The following is a 16,649-nucleotide window of genomic DNA, read 5'->3' as shown; positions in this document are numbered from 1 at the left end:
CTTGGTATCAGTACGGTTGATTTATACAGTGAAACGGAGATCAAAATCTGATTCATTTAGGAAATCACACTGTAAAGACTAAATTACAAACATAAAATTACCTGTAATTATTAATGTAGTACTGTTGCTTATGCCCTGTTTCCTTTTTCTCCTCCTCTTTTTTTCTCCTGATATGTATCTTCTTAAAAGTGCCAATCAATGGTAAGTTGCCCACTTGCCCCATGGAAGAGATGTGGAGGGTTGGGAGAGTACGTGTCTCATAAAAATTTTAACCAACCCACTGGGTTCTCTTGTTTGTTGGCCTGCATGTCAGTTGGCATATAACATCTCATGCCTAATGTGATGGCTCATGATATACCGTGGTCCTAAAGCATGTTCAACAGCCAGTCAAGACATTTTCCCTGATACGATGATCCTTTGCATTTGTCCTCTTGTAGTTTGTCTCCAAATGTTGTATCAGATCTACATTTCCATTGCAGTCCTAGCTTGATGAAACCATAAGCCATTTTGTGCATCTTTTTATTTTGCTCACTCCAAACATTTGCTCTAAATTTGCAGTGTAAAATATTGCAGTTAACTAATCTAAGACTACAAGTCCTCTTTTGTTCTGTAGGACTTGTTGAAGTTTCAGAGTGAAACTTCTACGCAGCTTAGAACCAAATGCCTAATCTAAAACTCATTTATGATCAGCTAGCATTATTTAAAGCAATATTATAGTTCGGACTGCTCTGCAATGCTTCCATTGTAGAACCATGGAATTTGCCTCATTCCAATCAGTCTTGCAATTTCCCTGTGTAAACTGCTCCATGGATTTACTGTTCTTCTGGCATTTAGCCTTCACAGACAGAAGCAATGTTGATGGTGTCAGATTTCTGCCATTCCTCTAGAAATCTGTGTAATTTGTATTTTTGTTAATAAGTGAAAATGAGCCAGTACATTATGAGATACTCTTTTCCTAGATGAAACCCATACGATGGTCAGTGACACAAGCAGCCTGGTTCAGTCCCATACGTACAAGAAGCGAGATCCTGTGGATGTTCCCTACCAGACCGGACAGCTTCATCCAGCCATCCGTGTAGCTGACTTGCTACAGCACATCACCCAAATGAAGTGTGCAGAAGGCTATGGATTTAAAGAGGAGTATGAAGTAAGTGTCAGGTCTAATGATCTGATTATTATGTCTTCTGCACTGTTGGCTTTATCTGTCTGGTACCTGTACCACTGAACAGGTGAGAAATAATTACTCAACCCAGAACAGGAGAACAGGAGAAATAATTACTCAATCCAGTAAGCCAGCTGCTGTGAGAGGGAAGATATTGAATGGAAAGAATCACGTCTATAGTGAGCAACGTTTCTGATAGAAACAAGGCAGGGTGATGAGTGAGAAGTAAAACCTTTCTTGGAAATCTCTGCCTAATTCTAATTGCCTAAAGGTGTATATTGAAAAAGCAGGCCTACTAGTTTTCTCCTGGAACTTGCCATACGTTTTCTTCTGCTACTGTCTAATCAGAGTTGCTCTGTGATAGTTCAGATATCGAGTTTCACAAGCAGTATTTCTCACAGTATGTAAGAATGTACATGATATAATGTACATGATGTACACGATGAATGGTATTCATCATGATAAGGAAGTACACAAATATTCAGAGAATATTCACAGGTGCTATAATGTGTATTCTGTGCTTCTGTGCTGCCTGAACCTTTTTCTCACTGTCTGGAGAGCCAAACAGTGAGATCTGGTTCTCCACATCTCTTTTTCTATTTTTTTTGTTTGTTTTGTTTTGTGTTTTTTTTTTTCTTTTGTTTTGCTTTGTTGATTCAGCTCCTGTTTCTTCATTTCATGCTACAGAATCCGTTTCTCCCTGTTACTATGTATGTTTTAAATGTCATGACCACTATATCCTGGCAAAGACTGCAGGAATACAACATCATTGCACTTCAGATCCAGTCTTACTTGTGAGATGAGTCAGTTTTTATAGGAAGAAGGCAAAACACAAGCAGACCTTGCTGTAATGCCCAAAATTTTTGGTAATATACCTGCCTTCAAAAGTTTAGTTATGTTGAAGAGTTTCAAGAGCATACCACTCCTCATCCAAATCACATTTCTGATTGGGTAGATAATGACAGGACAAAGGGGAATGGTCTTAAAGAGAACAGATTTAGATTAGGCATTACGAAGAAATTCTTCACTCAGAGGCTGGCAAGGCACTGGCACAGGTTGCCCAGAGAAGCTGTGCATGCCCCATCCCTGGAGGTGTTCAAGGCCGGGTTGGATGGGGCCTTGGCCTGCCTGATCTAGTGGGTGGCATCCCTGCCCATGGCAGGGTGTTGGAACTAGGTGATCTTTAAGGTTCTTTCCAACCCAAGCCATTCTGTGATTCTGTGATCTCAGCCTGGGTTCCTTGTGTAGTGTGAGTGTGGTTTTGAGACCCTTTGAAATCTGACAGGTCTGTTATTTTAATTGCTAGGGCATAAAAATGAATGTAATTTGTCCACTCTTCTCTGTATTTTAGCTCAGAGCTTAAGGAAGTTATTCATATAAATGGTTCCCATATGCACAAATAGGATATAATGGTTATAACGAGTAGAGTTTCCCCCAAGATTAGAGTTGAGTAGATTTGAACCCAAGAAACAAGTAACATAAAAATATTATTTCACAGAGGAAAAATACATAAGATTGATCCACAGGGTTGGACTACATATCATGAAAATTGTCATAGGAGTGTGTGAGAATTTGTGAAATAATTTTTGATTGCTCAGGTACGAAGTTGCAATGCATAACAACTTAGAGAGTCTGATCTGTAGGCATATTTGAAGCTGTCACCTCAAAACAGTCTGATAACTTTTAATAGTTTATATGGACTGTGATCCAAAATGATACCACCAGTCTGGAAAATGATTATAATTGTTCCCTGTGCTGTCGTTCAGGAAATGAATAGTGACCACCAGCAGCCCACCCCACTGTTCCCAGGGGCAGGTTACACCTGACAGAGGCTGCATCTATCTCTATGTAGTAGTGTCCATTTGTCTATAGAGAGACCTGTCCAAACTGCACTGCATCTCCAACCCACTACCCAGTCCTAAATTTTCTTTCCTTGGAAACGAGGATGTGAGAAATCAGAGGAACAGATGTAAATGGCTCTTGCTGTGATGTGACTATGGCATAGCCAGCAAGAAGCAGAGTGATACAGATGTGATTTTAACTCTGTCTTCTCAAAGGAGAAGCCAGGAAAAAAGATGCCTTCTCATTCTTTCATCTGATAGAAAGAGAAGGGAGGAGGACAACCAGCAGAAGTCATTTAAATTACTTTCACCCTGCAAGCAACGTTTCCTCTTTTGGGCAGGCACAGATATGCACTGCCCTAGAGACTCAAGATACCATGCTGAAGTTTTGAAGGCAGGAGCTCATGTATTCACTTCATGAGTCCTTCAAGATGAAGTCATTATTAATACATTGCTGAGTTTTTACAAGCATGCCTATTGCTTCCTCTTTGCAAGAAATGTTTTTTGGGGGGAGTTTGTTGTGCTTTTTCATGGCAACTTCATGTTATAAAAACTGCTTAAATATGTAATCGTTTAAATTGATGTTTATATAGTATTATACTTTCTAAGCCCATGCTTCAGGCCCTTTCCAAAGTCACTTATGACATTTTTTTTTCCTCTCAAATGTAGAAAACAATTAATTCCCAGAAGGAGCTAATCACTTGTCAACTTTCATTTGTGCTGCTGACTTAAACAAGTTTGTTCCTTTGAGTTTTTTATGACACTGTTATTTAAAAATGATGGAATTGAAAACTCTTGTATTTGGAAGAGATTTGCTCATCAGCCAAAGCCTTTTATATCAGCATTAAGCCTAGAGGAAAGCTACAATTAATTTCTTTAAAAAAGAAGAGTGTAAAATGGAATTTATAATGCAACCAATGACATGGCTTTTTAAACGAGTGGATCAAATGATGCTGCAGAGAAACAGTTTCCAGGAAAATCACTTAATTTTGAGCTTATCAAGCTGAGGAATGGCATCCCATTACAGACAGTAGGTATAGTCATGACTAATGACAGTAGCTTCAATACATTAGGGTGCAGTGTGTTAGTAAAGGAAGGGGGTCTTAAAATATTGTAGCTGCATTTGAAAAAGTCCACTTTGTATAGGGAAATCATTTATAATCAATGTGAACCATAACAAGCTGTATATTTGAGGTTTTTCTCTGCTGCACTACTGCAGTACTCCTTTTTTTCTCCATATGCAGTAGAAAACTGCCCAGTATGTTCTTGCACTGCTACATTTGAGAATCTCTGTTTTTGCTGCTGTCAGACTGATACTGTCCTCCTTACAAGGTTGAACTAGTCAACAGAAGGACTTTTTCCATATAAATTATCAGAAAGATAACTGTCCAGGTGAAAAGGAAGGAACAGTTTGGCAGGGGATTTGTTTTGAATGAAGTCTCATAGATGATTTTTGCTCTAACAAGACGGCAGGATTATATGGTCTCAGCAGGGAAAGGGTTTGAATCGGGAGAAATTCACACAGGATTCACTCTGAAAATAAATCTGTTGAACTGATCAGAAAGTGAAGTAGCACACTACCCACTAGCAGCACTTCAGAGGAGTGAAAGGATACGGTGAACTCAGTGTCATGCATAGTTATAAGTGCTTTAAAATAAAACTTCATAATTAGGACCACGGTTCACAATAATTAGGGCAACAGTTCACCATCTAAGCACATCTATGTAGTTTTAAGTCCTGTTAGCTTCATACGTGAGTTTTCAGAGTAACATAACAGGCACAAAGGAAAAGGGTTGGAAATTCATCTTTAGGCAATGGCAGGCTGGTACTTAATCAGTCGCTGCTCGACTCTGCACTATGATTGCCCACTTGAGATGCAGAGTGCCCTCAGGTCCCAGTGTACAGAGAGGCTCGAGAGAACACAGCGCTTGGCAGAACGATGCCCTTTTGTTCTCCTTCTGGAAGGAGCTGAGACACTTTGGCTCTCAGCAGTGAAGAGGTTGTGCCTGAATATTAGCAGGGAAGCATCCCACAGCCCAGTCCTGCTCCTGCTGTGGCGTTGTGGAGATTCCTGTTCCCTAGAGCAGGATCAGGTGCCGAACCTTGGCCGCAGTGGTGCAGCTTTGGATTTTGTGTCCAGCTGTTTCTGTAGAGCAAGAGCAAATACAGGCATGTCCTCACCAGCACACCGCTAACAAGTACACCACCCATTTTCCCATGTGTTTCTCAGGTGTGGAAGTAGCATGAACACTTTTCTGTCAGCTGTGGACTCAAATGCAGGCCTTCATTTATGGCCTGGTGGAGTGTGAATGATTGAAGGGGATTGCACAGAAATCCTTAAACTCTGGGAAATTTCCACACATCTAGTCTACAGTAGATCTTTAAAATCCTTTCTATCCCCTGCCAGACCCTTTAGAAAGGAAAGGTTTTGGCTTAGCTCCAGAAGTGTTAGATTGACAGAGTATCGTTGTCCTGATTTCAACGCCTCCCCCCACTAATTGTGCATTATTTTAACTGCTCCCTACTTCTAGAGCATGAAGGCTTTTACTCATCATGGAGAAGACACTTTCCTTATCTCCTTTCTGCATTACAGAAACAAAACAAATAGGAAAGGAGGATGAAAGTGGTCTCTACAGTTGATTGCTTTTTCTTCTTCACACCTGCCGCCTTTTTAGACTTAGTATTTTCACAGGGCTTTATACTGTATCCTTTCAGAAAGATAGCTATCTGTCAGAAGGCCTTAAACACATTGCTGCAAGAAGTGAATTCAACTCCTTCCTAAGCACTTGGAGTAGGCTACTGGAGACCAGAAGGGCTTAGCACACGGCTAGGGTAGAAATAGAGACATTCATCAAACCTATTGTTTTAAATAAGATTTATTTTAAAACCTATTTCTGGATCTTTCAATCAGCAAAAAAATATTGTGCCTATTCAGTGTAAATTGGTTCTTTGCCAAATTAAGCTCTGTTGACATAAGACAGTCTCAAATCGATTTCGGAGTGTCCACACAAGAGCCTGGACTGGTTTAGCTGAATTGATTTAAAAACACACCTTTAATTAAACCAGTGCAACTTTGTGTAGATAAAGCCTCACAAAATCAATTCCACATTATGTTCCATGACAGGGACTTCTGAGCTCCCATTACTTCAAAAACAGAGGTTCCTTTGAAAAGCCAGGATTTGCAAAGGGTATCCTTCTCAGATCAGCCTTGCTTACTGTCACTAACAGCAGTGTGTCGATAACAGAGTTTAAAGAAGGCTCCTTCGTGTAGCTTTAACCTTAAAGCCTTTCCCCCCACTGTCTCTTCTCCTTCCTTCTCTTCCCTTCCTGTCGCACATCTTCTTTCTCAAAGTTTTGTGGCAGTTCAGCTGTTTCAGTCAAGAAACAATTTGATACTGGTATCATTAAACGCGTACTGTTCTGAATTTTGTGGCGTTATGTGCTGTCAAAATTCACTGTACAGATTGTGCCCCTTTTATGCTGCATGGTCTCCACTCCGAGGGGTTGCACCAATGTAACTGTATTAATCTCTAAATCACTGCAGTTAAACAGACGGATACCTATGTGGATACAGGCTCAGAGGGCCTATCAAGGTCAGGAACATGAAATATATAATCTAATATATGTTAAACAATTCATTTTCTTTTAGCGCTTCTTAACACCTATTATAGATGGGTAGCAGTATTTTAAAACAGGTTACCTGGTCATAGTCACTGTTCAGTTTTACCTTGGGGGATTGTGGTCAAAGGTGATCACAAAAAATGGATAATTGAAGAGGATTTGGAGGTGAGTTTTGAGAATAATGGATGATATGAAAGAAATCCTGTCTTCATAGCAACATATTCATTGAAATGGAACTTCAAAAGACGCACAGGTAGATGTGATGACTGTCAATAAAAGCAAAGAGTTTTTCACTCAGTGTGTTGCTGGTCAGTGAAATATCTGGAATAATAAGAAAACAGCCTTAAAAACAGGAAACAAAATAAGAAAGAAAAAAAAAAGCTCTCCAAAAACAGCATAAATATTGGTGTTTGGGAACAGAAAATATTTCAGGCAAGTTTTTCATGAAGGAAGGTTTCCCCATAGTTACCCACTTAAGATTTTGCTTTCTTTAGACAGACCACTGTTAGATAAATGTCTGACATAAGACAGAAACCTGATAGTTTCCTTTTTTTTTTTTTTTTCCTGTCATTCAAATGCACAACAGACTTGAATACTGTCACTCCCACCCATTCTTCTGCAGCTTTTCTTTCTTTTTGGTTCCAGCTAAAAGACAAATGCCATGCCACATGGAACTTCCAAGTCCTTTGCTTCTGGGGCCCTGTTCTGAAATCTTGGGAATAGTAGGAGAAATTAGTGTTTTGCTGATGTTAGGTTGATATTGCTACTGAGAAAACCCAGTTGGTGCTGTTTGTTCCACGTGCGTTCATTGAGCCTGCATTCGGCCTGTTTCTCCTCCAACCTGTACATTTTTATCATGCCTTTTCCCTGATTTTATTTGATATTCTGCAACACCAGCTGAGGCAGTCAATACCAAAATCAGTGCAGGTTATTTTCTATCCTGCAAGACACAAAGTACAAAGAAAGCAAAAAGGCTCTGGAACATTGGGTGGGAATGGGGGCATTAGTACACAGTTGAAATACATGAAGGACATCATCTGTGTCCTTCAGAGCTGGGAGAAAGGTAACTGTTAGTTTCTCTTTCCTTTGTCTTTCTGTTTTTGTAATAATGAGAAAAGTCATCAGAAACTGGAAACCTAATAGAAATCAAAACATAAGTAAAATAGTGGGACTTTGTCCTGTGAAAATGGTGCGGAAAATTGTTGGAAATATTCATCTGTAGTGATAATTACTATTATTTTTTGTGAAGTCTCATCTGTTTAGATGGGGCTGAGAACAATCACCTGAACGCCCAGTGACATCTTTAATACCAGGAAGTTGCAGTGGTGTGATTATAGGCCACACAAGTATTCTCTCCCATGCACAATGAAGGATAACCACAGCTTATGGTGATACAAAGGTTTTTATGTGAGATGGGTATTCTCTTATCAAATGACTGTGTTCAGAACACCCTAGGTATTTCAGATTGTCACAGGATCTGCAGCAGCCTTCTATGAATCTCATGTAACTTGTTCCTGCATGAGTTCCAGACTCGTGGACCTTGGAAGCCTCAGCACTGGAGAGATCACACATAGGGATGTCAAATGCAATAGTAAAACCGAGAAGCCACCATGTCCTCAAACCATGTTTTGGTTTGGAAATACTAAGATACTTCAGATCAACACCCAACTGTTGAAATAAAGTCATCCCAAACCAGAAGCAACGTTTGCTAATAAATAATTTGCATAGTTAGTGACTCAGCTTCCCAGTGCATGCAATATTCCTTTAACTCATTAACAAAGGTCACAACAGTTCAGTTGTTGATCTGCAGGAATCAACTGATAACAATTTTAGCTGGATGGCAGCTGATAAGAGTTTGTTTCAGTTCAGAGGCACCTTCATTTTGCATAAATATGTTGGTTTCTAAGCCATTTTTATGTGATTTTTAATCTATCCTTAATAGCTGTGAATTTCTGCTTTTTAACAAATTTTGAATGTATGAAAAGTGCTCTCATAGTACTTAGTATCACTCACATAGCACTGCCTTCCTGTGCTGCAGTATGGCTCACTGCACAGTGATCAAGGTGTCCCAGGAGTTTCTAAATCTCGCTGTTCTCCCACTCTTCCTAAATGCCTTCTCCTCCAGTTCAAATAGATGTGCATGTATATGCAGAAGCAGCTTTCTGGTTTGTTTTTGTTTAAGCAGGCTTAATTAGAATTTATTCTTACCACAGATTATAGATTTAGGCAGGTCGTGGCTTCATTACAAAGGCTTTAGGGTTTTATCTGTTTGAATAATAAAATTGCGGAGGAGTATGTACTAGAATGCTTCCATATCCTTAGGATTACTTTCAGTGCGGTGTAGGCGGCTGTTTGCTCATGCTGTGACATGGCTGGTTTTTGGTACCAATTACTCTGTGAGTTACTTGGGTGTGGACCTCTGTTTTTCCTCTCCTTACTAGCCCAAGCACTGAACTGTGTTATATGATCTCAGGCAGCCAAGCTGCCTAACAAGAACAAGGATACCTATTTCATCCCAGTGTTTTTCTCTGTGTGGTTCTACCAGAGTCTTGTACGTAATGTATAGTTTAGGATGTGTCCAAATAAAAGTTTAGTAGCTTTTAAGTGCATCTTTCATAACGATTGCACCCCTTTAGGCAATGACAGTTAAAACAAGGCACTAATAACTGAATGCAACTTGGTTTTATGTAGGAGCTCTGGCAGCTATTTTAATAGCAGTCTCTGCCCCTGCTGAGTCTGGTGGTCCTGGTGCATGCGATGGTAATCACATAATGAACAAATTCAAACACTATCAATAAAAAACAGGGTGTATCTGGTCAATGTATTGGTAGTGAAGATGCCCTGGGACTCTCGTCCATGTTTAGGTGTTTCCTTTCATGTGTCAATATAGCTGGCCTCAACATCAAACAATGATTCAAAGCACGATAAACACCTCTGATGCTATTCCTGATCCTTAATGGGTGAGTCTACTTAAGTATTTAAAATGCAACCACTTTAGCTGTTGCATGCAGTTTTGTGGATGTGCCTCTTGTCCTTCATTATCACATGGCAATAAACTTTAAATCTAATTTAGAAGGATTTTTTAGTTGTTGTTTGCTTTTTAGTAGTTTTTTCCCCATCTTCAGTCCAGTTGCCACAGCAGCCTTTCAAAACTTATTTTACTTTTGCACCCCTTTTCCCTGACCTTTGACTCCCTCATTAGGATCCTATATTCTCTGCAGGCATTGCAAGATCTTGCTCAATTTCTTCTGGCAAGATTTGTAGGCATGTGTAGTGCCAAATTGGAGCAATAAAAGAAATAGCTTCCAAGTTTTGCTGACTGTTGTCAACTTGGCAGCAAGCAGAACTTTTGAAATCCAGTATCCACATCTGATAACTCCAAGTAATTAACACAGGGGTTATGCTTTTTTTTTTAATGGAAAGAATCAACATTTTCCGTTGTGCTGCTTCCTCGTGTGTTTTGGATGTATGCAGATGCATATGTTTATTCTTCTAATAACCCCAGCGCTTGCACATCACTCCACTAATTTAGCATGTAAAATCTGTCACATCGTTATTCTCCAGCCTGCCTCATCTTCTTCCCCTTTGGCAGCCACAGATTGAGAAACTGTCCAGCTGTACTAAGCAGACTTCTCAGAATATATTTTGCTTTGGTTGTCTGTTAGGCAAGTCATTTTTACTGCATGATCTTGATACTATGCTTTTCCTAGTATCAAATCTATGCTGTGTACCTTTTCAAATTAGGGTTTAGTTTCAGATTTAGCCAATCTATGCACCATTATGGATTATTGAACACCATGGTAGGAAACTAAATGAGGGCATTGAACTTAATTTCACTCACAAGATGAGATTCCAGAGGGAAATCTGTAAGAGCAGCTGTAACACTCACAGCTCTAAGGTGATAGGTTAAACTTTCTAAATGCTTGTGACAAGTAGGATTCAAAGGAAATAAAAGTTTTTGAAACTATGCTGCATATTTGCACCAGACTGACTTATTAATTATTCAGATAAGACATTGAATATTTGATCAGAATCTGTAATCCCTTCCTCGGTTAACATATTATTTACTTTTGAAAACTGCTGATGTACCATACTTTTCCCATTGCACCTGCAAAAATGAATTGGTCCAATTTATGTGCACAGAATAATATATTGTGCTTTAATGTTCCAGATATTATTCATTATTTCCTACTCATAGAAGCCTCCTTACCTCCTTCATATTTTATTAGTGCCCTTTAAAAAGACATAAAAAATGAGTCATGTAGTTATTCCATTTTAAATTATGCAAATGATGTTAAATGCAATTATAATCTATTCTTTATTAATTATAAATACACCCTATGTGTTTTCTGTGTCTTGTATTTATTCGCTACAAATAATTACGCATTTTAGTCCATTGCTGGTTTCATGACCAGATCATTAGTATTGGCTGTTTGTAGTGAGAGGAACACTTTTCAAATCAAGTTAGCATAATTTAGCTATTAGGAGTTTTAATTTAGCATCAGTTTATCCACAACATACCTAAAATATGCATAATTTTCTATAAGGCATTTGTTTTAAGTAAGTTGAGATAGCCATTATGAATTTTTCAAGAATTGAAAAATGGTGTTCTTCTGTAGCCTCTGGCTTGGTGCATCTTTTAAAGAAGTTTACTAGCTAGAACACAAGACTTTTCCTTATACTTTTCCTGTAGTGCTTTAGTAATTGTCCTGTTAATGGAACAGGTGATTCTGCATTTCTCAGCAGGAATGATTTCTTTGTTACAACATACTTGATGGGCCCAGAAAACTGTAGGATTCATTAAGTGCACTGAAATTGTGGCAGGCCATACATAGGTGGGCATGGCACGGTGGGTTGGCAAGCCTCCTTTTTTCTCTCTGTTTTCTTGCCATCACCTCTGTCCAGCTCCCGCATGTCTCCTGAGATAAAGATGAAGAAGGCAACTGTGGAACAAAACTGGCTCCTGGGCCAAAACTAGTGGGGATACCAGAGCGTCTGTGGAAATAAAGCAGCTCAGGAGGTGGGCAGAAGAAAAAGCAGGCTGGCTTTGGGGACTTGCTTAATGCTGTCAATGAGAGAACTCAGTATTTCTGAAATGAAACGGTGGCAGCATCAACCATGGAGAATTGTCGGAGTTAGTGGGTTTGCAGCTTCATTCAGGACTGATGAAAATTCCTAATATTGACACTTCTTCACAAGACAGAAGCAGCAGGTTTAGGCTTAGAGCGTGATTTGCAGTCCAAGGCAAGGGAGTACCTTAAGCATGTTCAGTTAGTTTCAAACAGATACAAAGGACTGTTTAAAAGTTGCTTTTATTTTATTTATTTATTTATTTATTATTTCCTTATATTTTACCGTTCACTTAAATGTAAGCAACGCCAGGGGTGTCTTTTGTTTCCACAGGCATTGGGCACAGAATCACTTGGACATGTTCTTGCAATAGTGACAAAGCTTGAATATCTGTCTACCAAGACAGTGCAGTTTCTTCCCCTTAAGATCTTAAAAAGATCCACAAATGACAGTGCTGTGCTTTGGTCTACGGAAAAAATAAACAGCTTGTGTTTATGTAGGGTTATAATGCATCTGCCAGCTGAGCTCAGTTGTTGCCCATCTAGCTTCCTAGTGCTTGCCTGTGCAATAATAACTGCTCTTCTGTAACAGAAAAGAAGGACTTTTATTTATGAGGGAGATATCTGAGTCTCCACAAGACAGGCAATCTCCACTCCCAAAAGGAGACCACGTGCCAAAGGGAGGCAAAGGAGCAAGGACCTTTCTTGATGCACAGGGTGGGACTGTTCAGAGGCAGGCACAGCCGTGGATGTCTTTGCTAACAGAGGTAGCCTGCAATGAAAGGGTTATAGAATGTCCTCTTTTTAGTGAAATTATAGATTTTTTGTCTTTACCTTAGCCAAACACAAACACAAAGTTTCCTATCTGAATGCCTCCTAGCGCTTGCTCTGGGCTGGTAGAAGCTCAGTGGAGTGCTGGCTCCTGGAATAAGCATAAAGTTTAAGCTTGTAATTAGTCTGGGTGACAGCAACAGGAATATTTTGCCTTTGATGCTTAAATACCTGGCTGTTATCACAGAGCTTAGAGTTTTGACATGAGAAAATATTACCATTCTGATTGTTTACGGTAAATAGCTACACATGAGCGATCTTTGTGGTTTTGCTTACCAAGAATGGTGACGAAGCAACAAAATTCTGGTATAGCATAACAAATGTTGAAAAGGTAAGGTCAGATCCTGCATCTTCTAATCATGAAAGAATATTAAAAGCAGCCATCTCCAATCCCTTATGAATAATTAGGAAAGAAACAAGGCAATATAAATGGATGGGGAAGAGCTTGTAGCACAAGGCTCTTTTTAGATCTGTAAGTCCTTCCAAGATCCTCTGAGTCTAGGCAACGCTGTCGAGTTGAGACGTATGCTTTGTAATCTTGAGAAAGACTGCACACAACTGTTAACTCAGCCTATTGTGGACTTCCAAGTGCTGTCTGCCATTTTTCATTGCTAGAAGGGTTTGGTGTGGTGTTTGCATGAAAAGTATTTCAGCACATTGTCCCCTGCATTAGGCTATGATATCAGCTGAGCTTTCATTCACGTAGCCTTGGTTTTTATCTGTGCCTCTTTCTGTTTGTCATTGGTGTCTCTGGTCAATTTGGACAAAGGACTGGAGTAAAACTAAGTATTTCTGATTTGTAGTTTTTCTCATTCACCCCCCATTCATACTTCAACTTTTATGCTCCATGTAGCACCGCCAGTAAGCAGCTTCCGTACAGTTGGCATAATAAACCAGGTAAGGAGTCTGCGAGTAAGGAAATCCTCAAAGTGGCACAGAGCCACTTTATCAGCTCCAATACCAAGTATCTACCTTGTTTCCAGGATAGTGAAATATCACTCATTCCTGGCTGCTCTAATACCCCCTCGGGATATTCTGAGCTGTGCCAGAGATCAGTGTTACTTCTGCAATGCCAACAACTATTATTCATTATTTCTTATAATACATGAAATCAGGAGCACCCAACAAAGCTATTAAGCAGCAGGTTTGGAGTGAACAAAAGGAAATATTTTTCACACAGCACATAATTACATCGTGGAGCTCATTGCCTCAAGATGCTGTGAAGCCAGAATTATAAATGGGTTCAAAAATGGGCTAGACAAATTCATTATTAAACACAATGGCTGTGTGCAGTCTCTGGCTGAGGAAGAGATTGCTCAGGAAAGCCATTGATTGCTAGAAGCTAAGAGGGTATGGTGGAGAAAGACTGACTCTCTATTTGCTCTATTCTTCATACTTTTTTGTAAACATCTGCTACTATTCACAGAAAAAATAATTGCGTGTCTGGACCTCTGGTTTGACCTAGTATGGCTGTTAACACACATAAAGGAGAAGACATACACGTAGAAGAATGCTTCTGTATAAACAAAGCAAACAATATGTTGTGAAATGGTTATTTATTTATTTTTTAACATACTGGTAGTCAATTTCATATCCCTAACATCACTGTAATTTATAAAGAACATAACAACTTCTCTAAGTTACCTTGCAACCCCTTGTGTTTTTTAGTCCTTCACTTCAGCAGCTGTTCTGACCCACTGTCTTGCTAGTGGGCTGTGAAATGCAGGATGATGATGCTGTTAAGGAAAAGAGGGGGGAAAAGAAATTCAACTGTAAAATCATTTTTATTTAAAATGCATGTAATTGCTATGCTAAAACCTAATCCTTGAGCCTTTATTCTGAGGAGTGCCTTATTTCACAAAGAACTTTGTTTACATTAATTAGGCCCTTTCAAGAAAGTGGCGTGACTTACAGTGCACAGAGGTTGGGGAATTAAACTCCTAGTCTAGGCAATAAACCACTTGTTGCCTTTTGGAGAACAAATGGGGGACACTTGCATGATTTTTGAAATTTAACAGATTGAGCTTCCAAACCACACAAAAGCAGTTGCTTTCATTTTGCACTGGGACAAACATTTCAAATTCAAGCAAGTTTGGTATCTTGCTGCTTTCCTAGTCGTTTCATACACATTTCAGTTTTACCTCTGAGTTTTTCATTGTCTCTTCTTTTACAACATCACCAGCTTGAATTTTACGTTTTGATGGTTACATTGTGAATCAAGTCTATAGAACCGACAGTAGGTAGAACATACAAAAAGGTTTGAATCAAGGAAAAGTCATATAAATTGCTCATGCTTTTTATATGTTTAATTGTAGATCTTGTTAAAGATTGACATATTTTCCCCCTATTTGTCAGTTCTTTGCACAGCATTGGTGTTTATTTTGCTGATATTTACTACGCACATGTATCTCTGCCACACAAAGAAAGCTAAGAAAGGCCAAGTTACCTGCAGCATTTAGGGCTGCTATAAGGTTTAACTGTTTTGTGGATTGCTTTGTGTTTTCTGTAACTGGGGCTATTTATTTGGAATTTTGGAGACTTTTTTCAAAACTGTCATTCTGCCATAAATCAGTCTTTTATGTTGCTGAGGTAGAAGGACAGCCTGGTTGAGGAGAAAATGCTTTTCCTCTTCATATACCTAGGAGAATGTTTTCGTTTAGCTCAACCATGCGGGACTGCCTTAAATATCTTAAAAGGGATCTGGTTGTATCGTGATGAAATAGCTGTGTTCCAGGGGGCAAGAAGTGACTGAAACAACTAAACTTTTGTCCAGCTGCACACAGACACTTGTGCTTGCTCAATATTTACCCTCATTCCCCAGAAGTGCTTCCTCCAATACTAGGAACCTTCCCCACAGACAAGACTTTACCTTCCACAACATCCCCTCCTATTTGTGGGGACTCCACCCGCTCACCTGCTGACTGCCATAAGAGGGTAAGGTGAGCACATTTGTTGTCCCATAGCTACTGCAGGAATATTTGAAAGTGCTGAGACAGTAACAGTGATCATTACACAATTACAAAGTATGCCACAATTTTTGTTTCTCCCCACTTGGTCCAGCCTAGCCCTATCCTGCTTCTCTCACCCATGCTCTGCCATTTCCACCTCTTTCTCCTGAGCACAGTGGGCAGGACAGCATGGGGGGGACCTCCTCCCTAGCACTGGGAAAAGTGAGGAAGAAGAAGACAAATTTTACCAGGGCAGGAAATTCTGCATGTCTGGGATTGAGGGAGAATAAGGGCATCTGTTGATGCGTCCTATTTTCCCAGTTTTGCAGAATAGCAAGTCCCAGAGTCCCTGGAAGCCTGACTGACTAATCTGGAAGTTTAACAGTAACATGATTTTTTATGGTGTCACAAAAGATTTGAGTGGTGCTGCCCACATGACTGCTTTAGAGTGGGGGAGCCATGTGTTGGAGTCCTCAAGGCAAGTAGTGCAAGTACTTAAAAATAAGCAAAAAATGTTGCTTTCCTCTGTTATTTCCTTAGAAAAAAGGGGGGGTGGTGGGGAAATACTATAAAAAAGTATCGTTTTCAATGCCACTAATAGAACTGTATCTTGAAAAGCTGGAAATGCATGTGCATAAATCACAGAATCACAGAATTTCTAGGTTGGAAGAGACCTCAAGATCATCGAGTCCAACCTCTGACCTAACACTAACAGTCCCCACTAAACCATATCCCTAAGCTCTACATCTAAGTGTCTTTTAAAGACTTCCAGGGATGGTGACTCCACCACTTCCCTGGGCAGCCTTTTCCAATGCCTCACAACCCTTTCGGTAAAGAAGTTCTTCCTAACATCCAACCTAAACCTCCCCTGGCACAACTTAAACCCATTCCCCCTCGTCCTGTCACCAGGCCCATGGGAGAACAGACCAACCCCCACCTTGCTACAGCCTCCTTTAAGGTACCTGTAGAGAGCGATAAGGTCGCCCCTGAGCCTCCTTTTCTCCAGGCTGAACAAGCCCAGCTCCCTCAGCCGCTCCTCGTAGGACTTGTTCTCCAGATGAAGTACTCAGTTTGGTCCTACATAAACCATACAGTTCATCCCATGCATGCAAAAATTTAGGTATCTTCTAAAGGAAAACAGGAAAGTCACCTCACTTTGTGTCAAAGCTCATTTCAT

The 16,649-nt window shown here is 39.8% G+C and overlaps 1 protein-coding gene across 5 annotated transcripts in view; it reads left to right on the top strand.

Annotated features, from left to right (window-relative positions):
• Positions 1-16,649, top strand: part of PTPRM (protein tyrosine phosphatase receptor type M) — a 462,170-nt gene that overhangs the window by 370,285 nt on the left and 75,236 nt on the right. For all 5 annotated transcript variants that reach the window (XM_082753666.1, XM_082753665.1, XM_082753667.1 and 2 more), the window contains one exon: positions 960-1,147. In XM_082753666.1, coding sequence (XP_082609792.1) covers positions 960-1,147 — 188 coding nt within the window. The remainder of the gene's footprint in view (positions 1-959; positions 1,148-16,649) is intronic.

Source organism: Aythya marila, assembly GCF_965140915.1.
Source record: "Aythya marila genome assembly, chromosome: 2".
Lineage (NCBI taxonomy): Eukaryota > Metazoa > Chordata > Aves > Anseriformes > Anatidae > Aythya > Aythya marila.
Note: the sequence above shows the minus strand (reverse complement) of the source record. Positions and strands in the feature narration are given on the sequence as shown.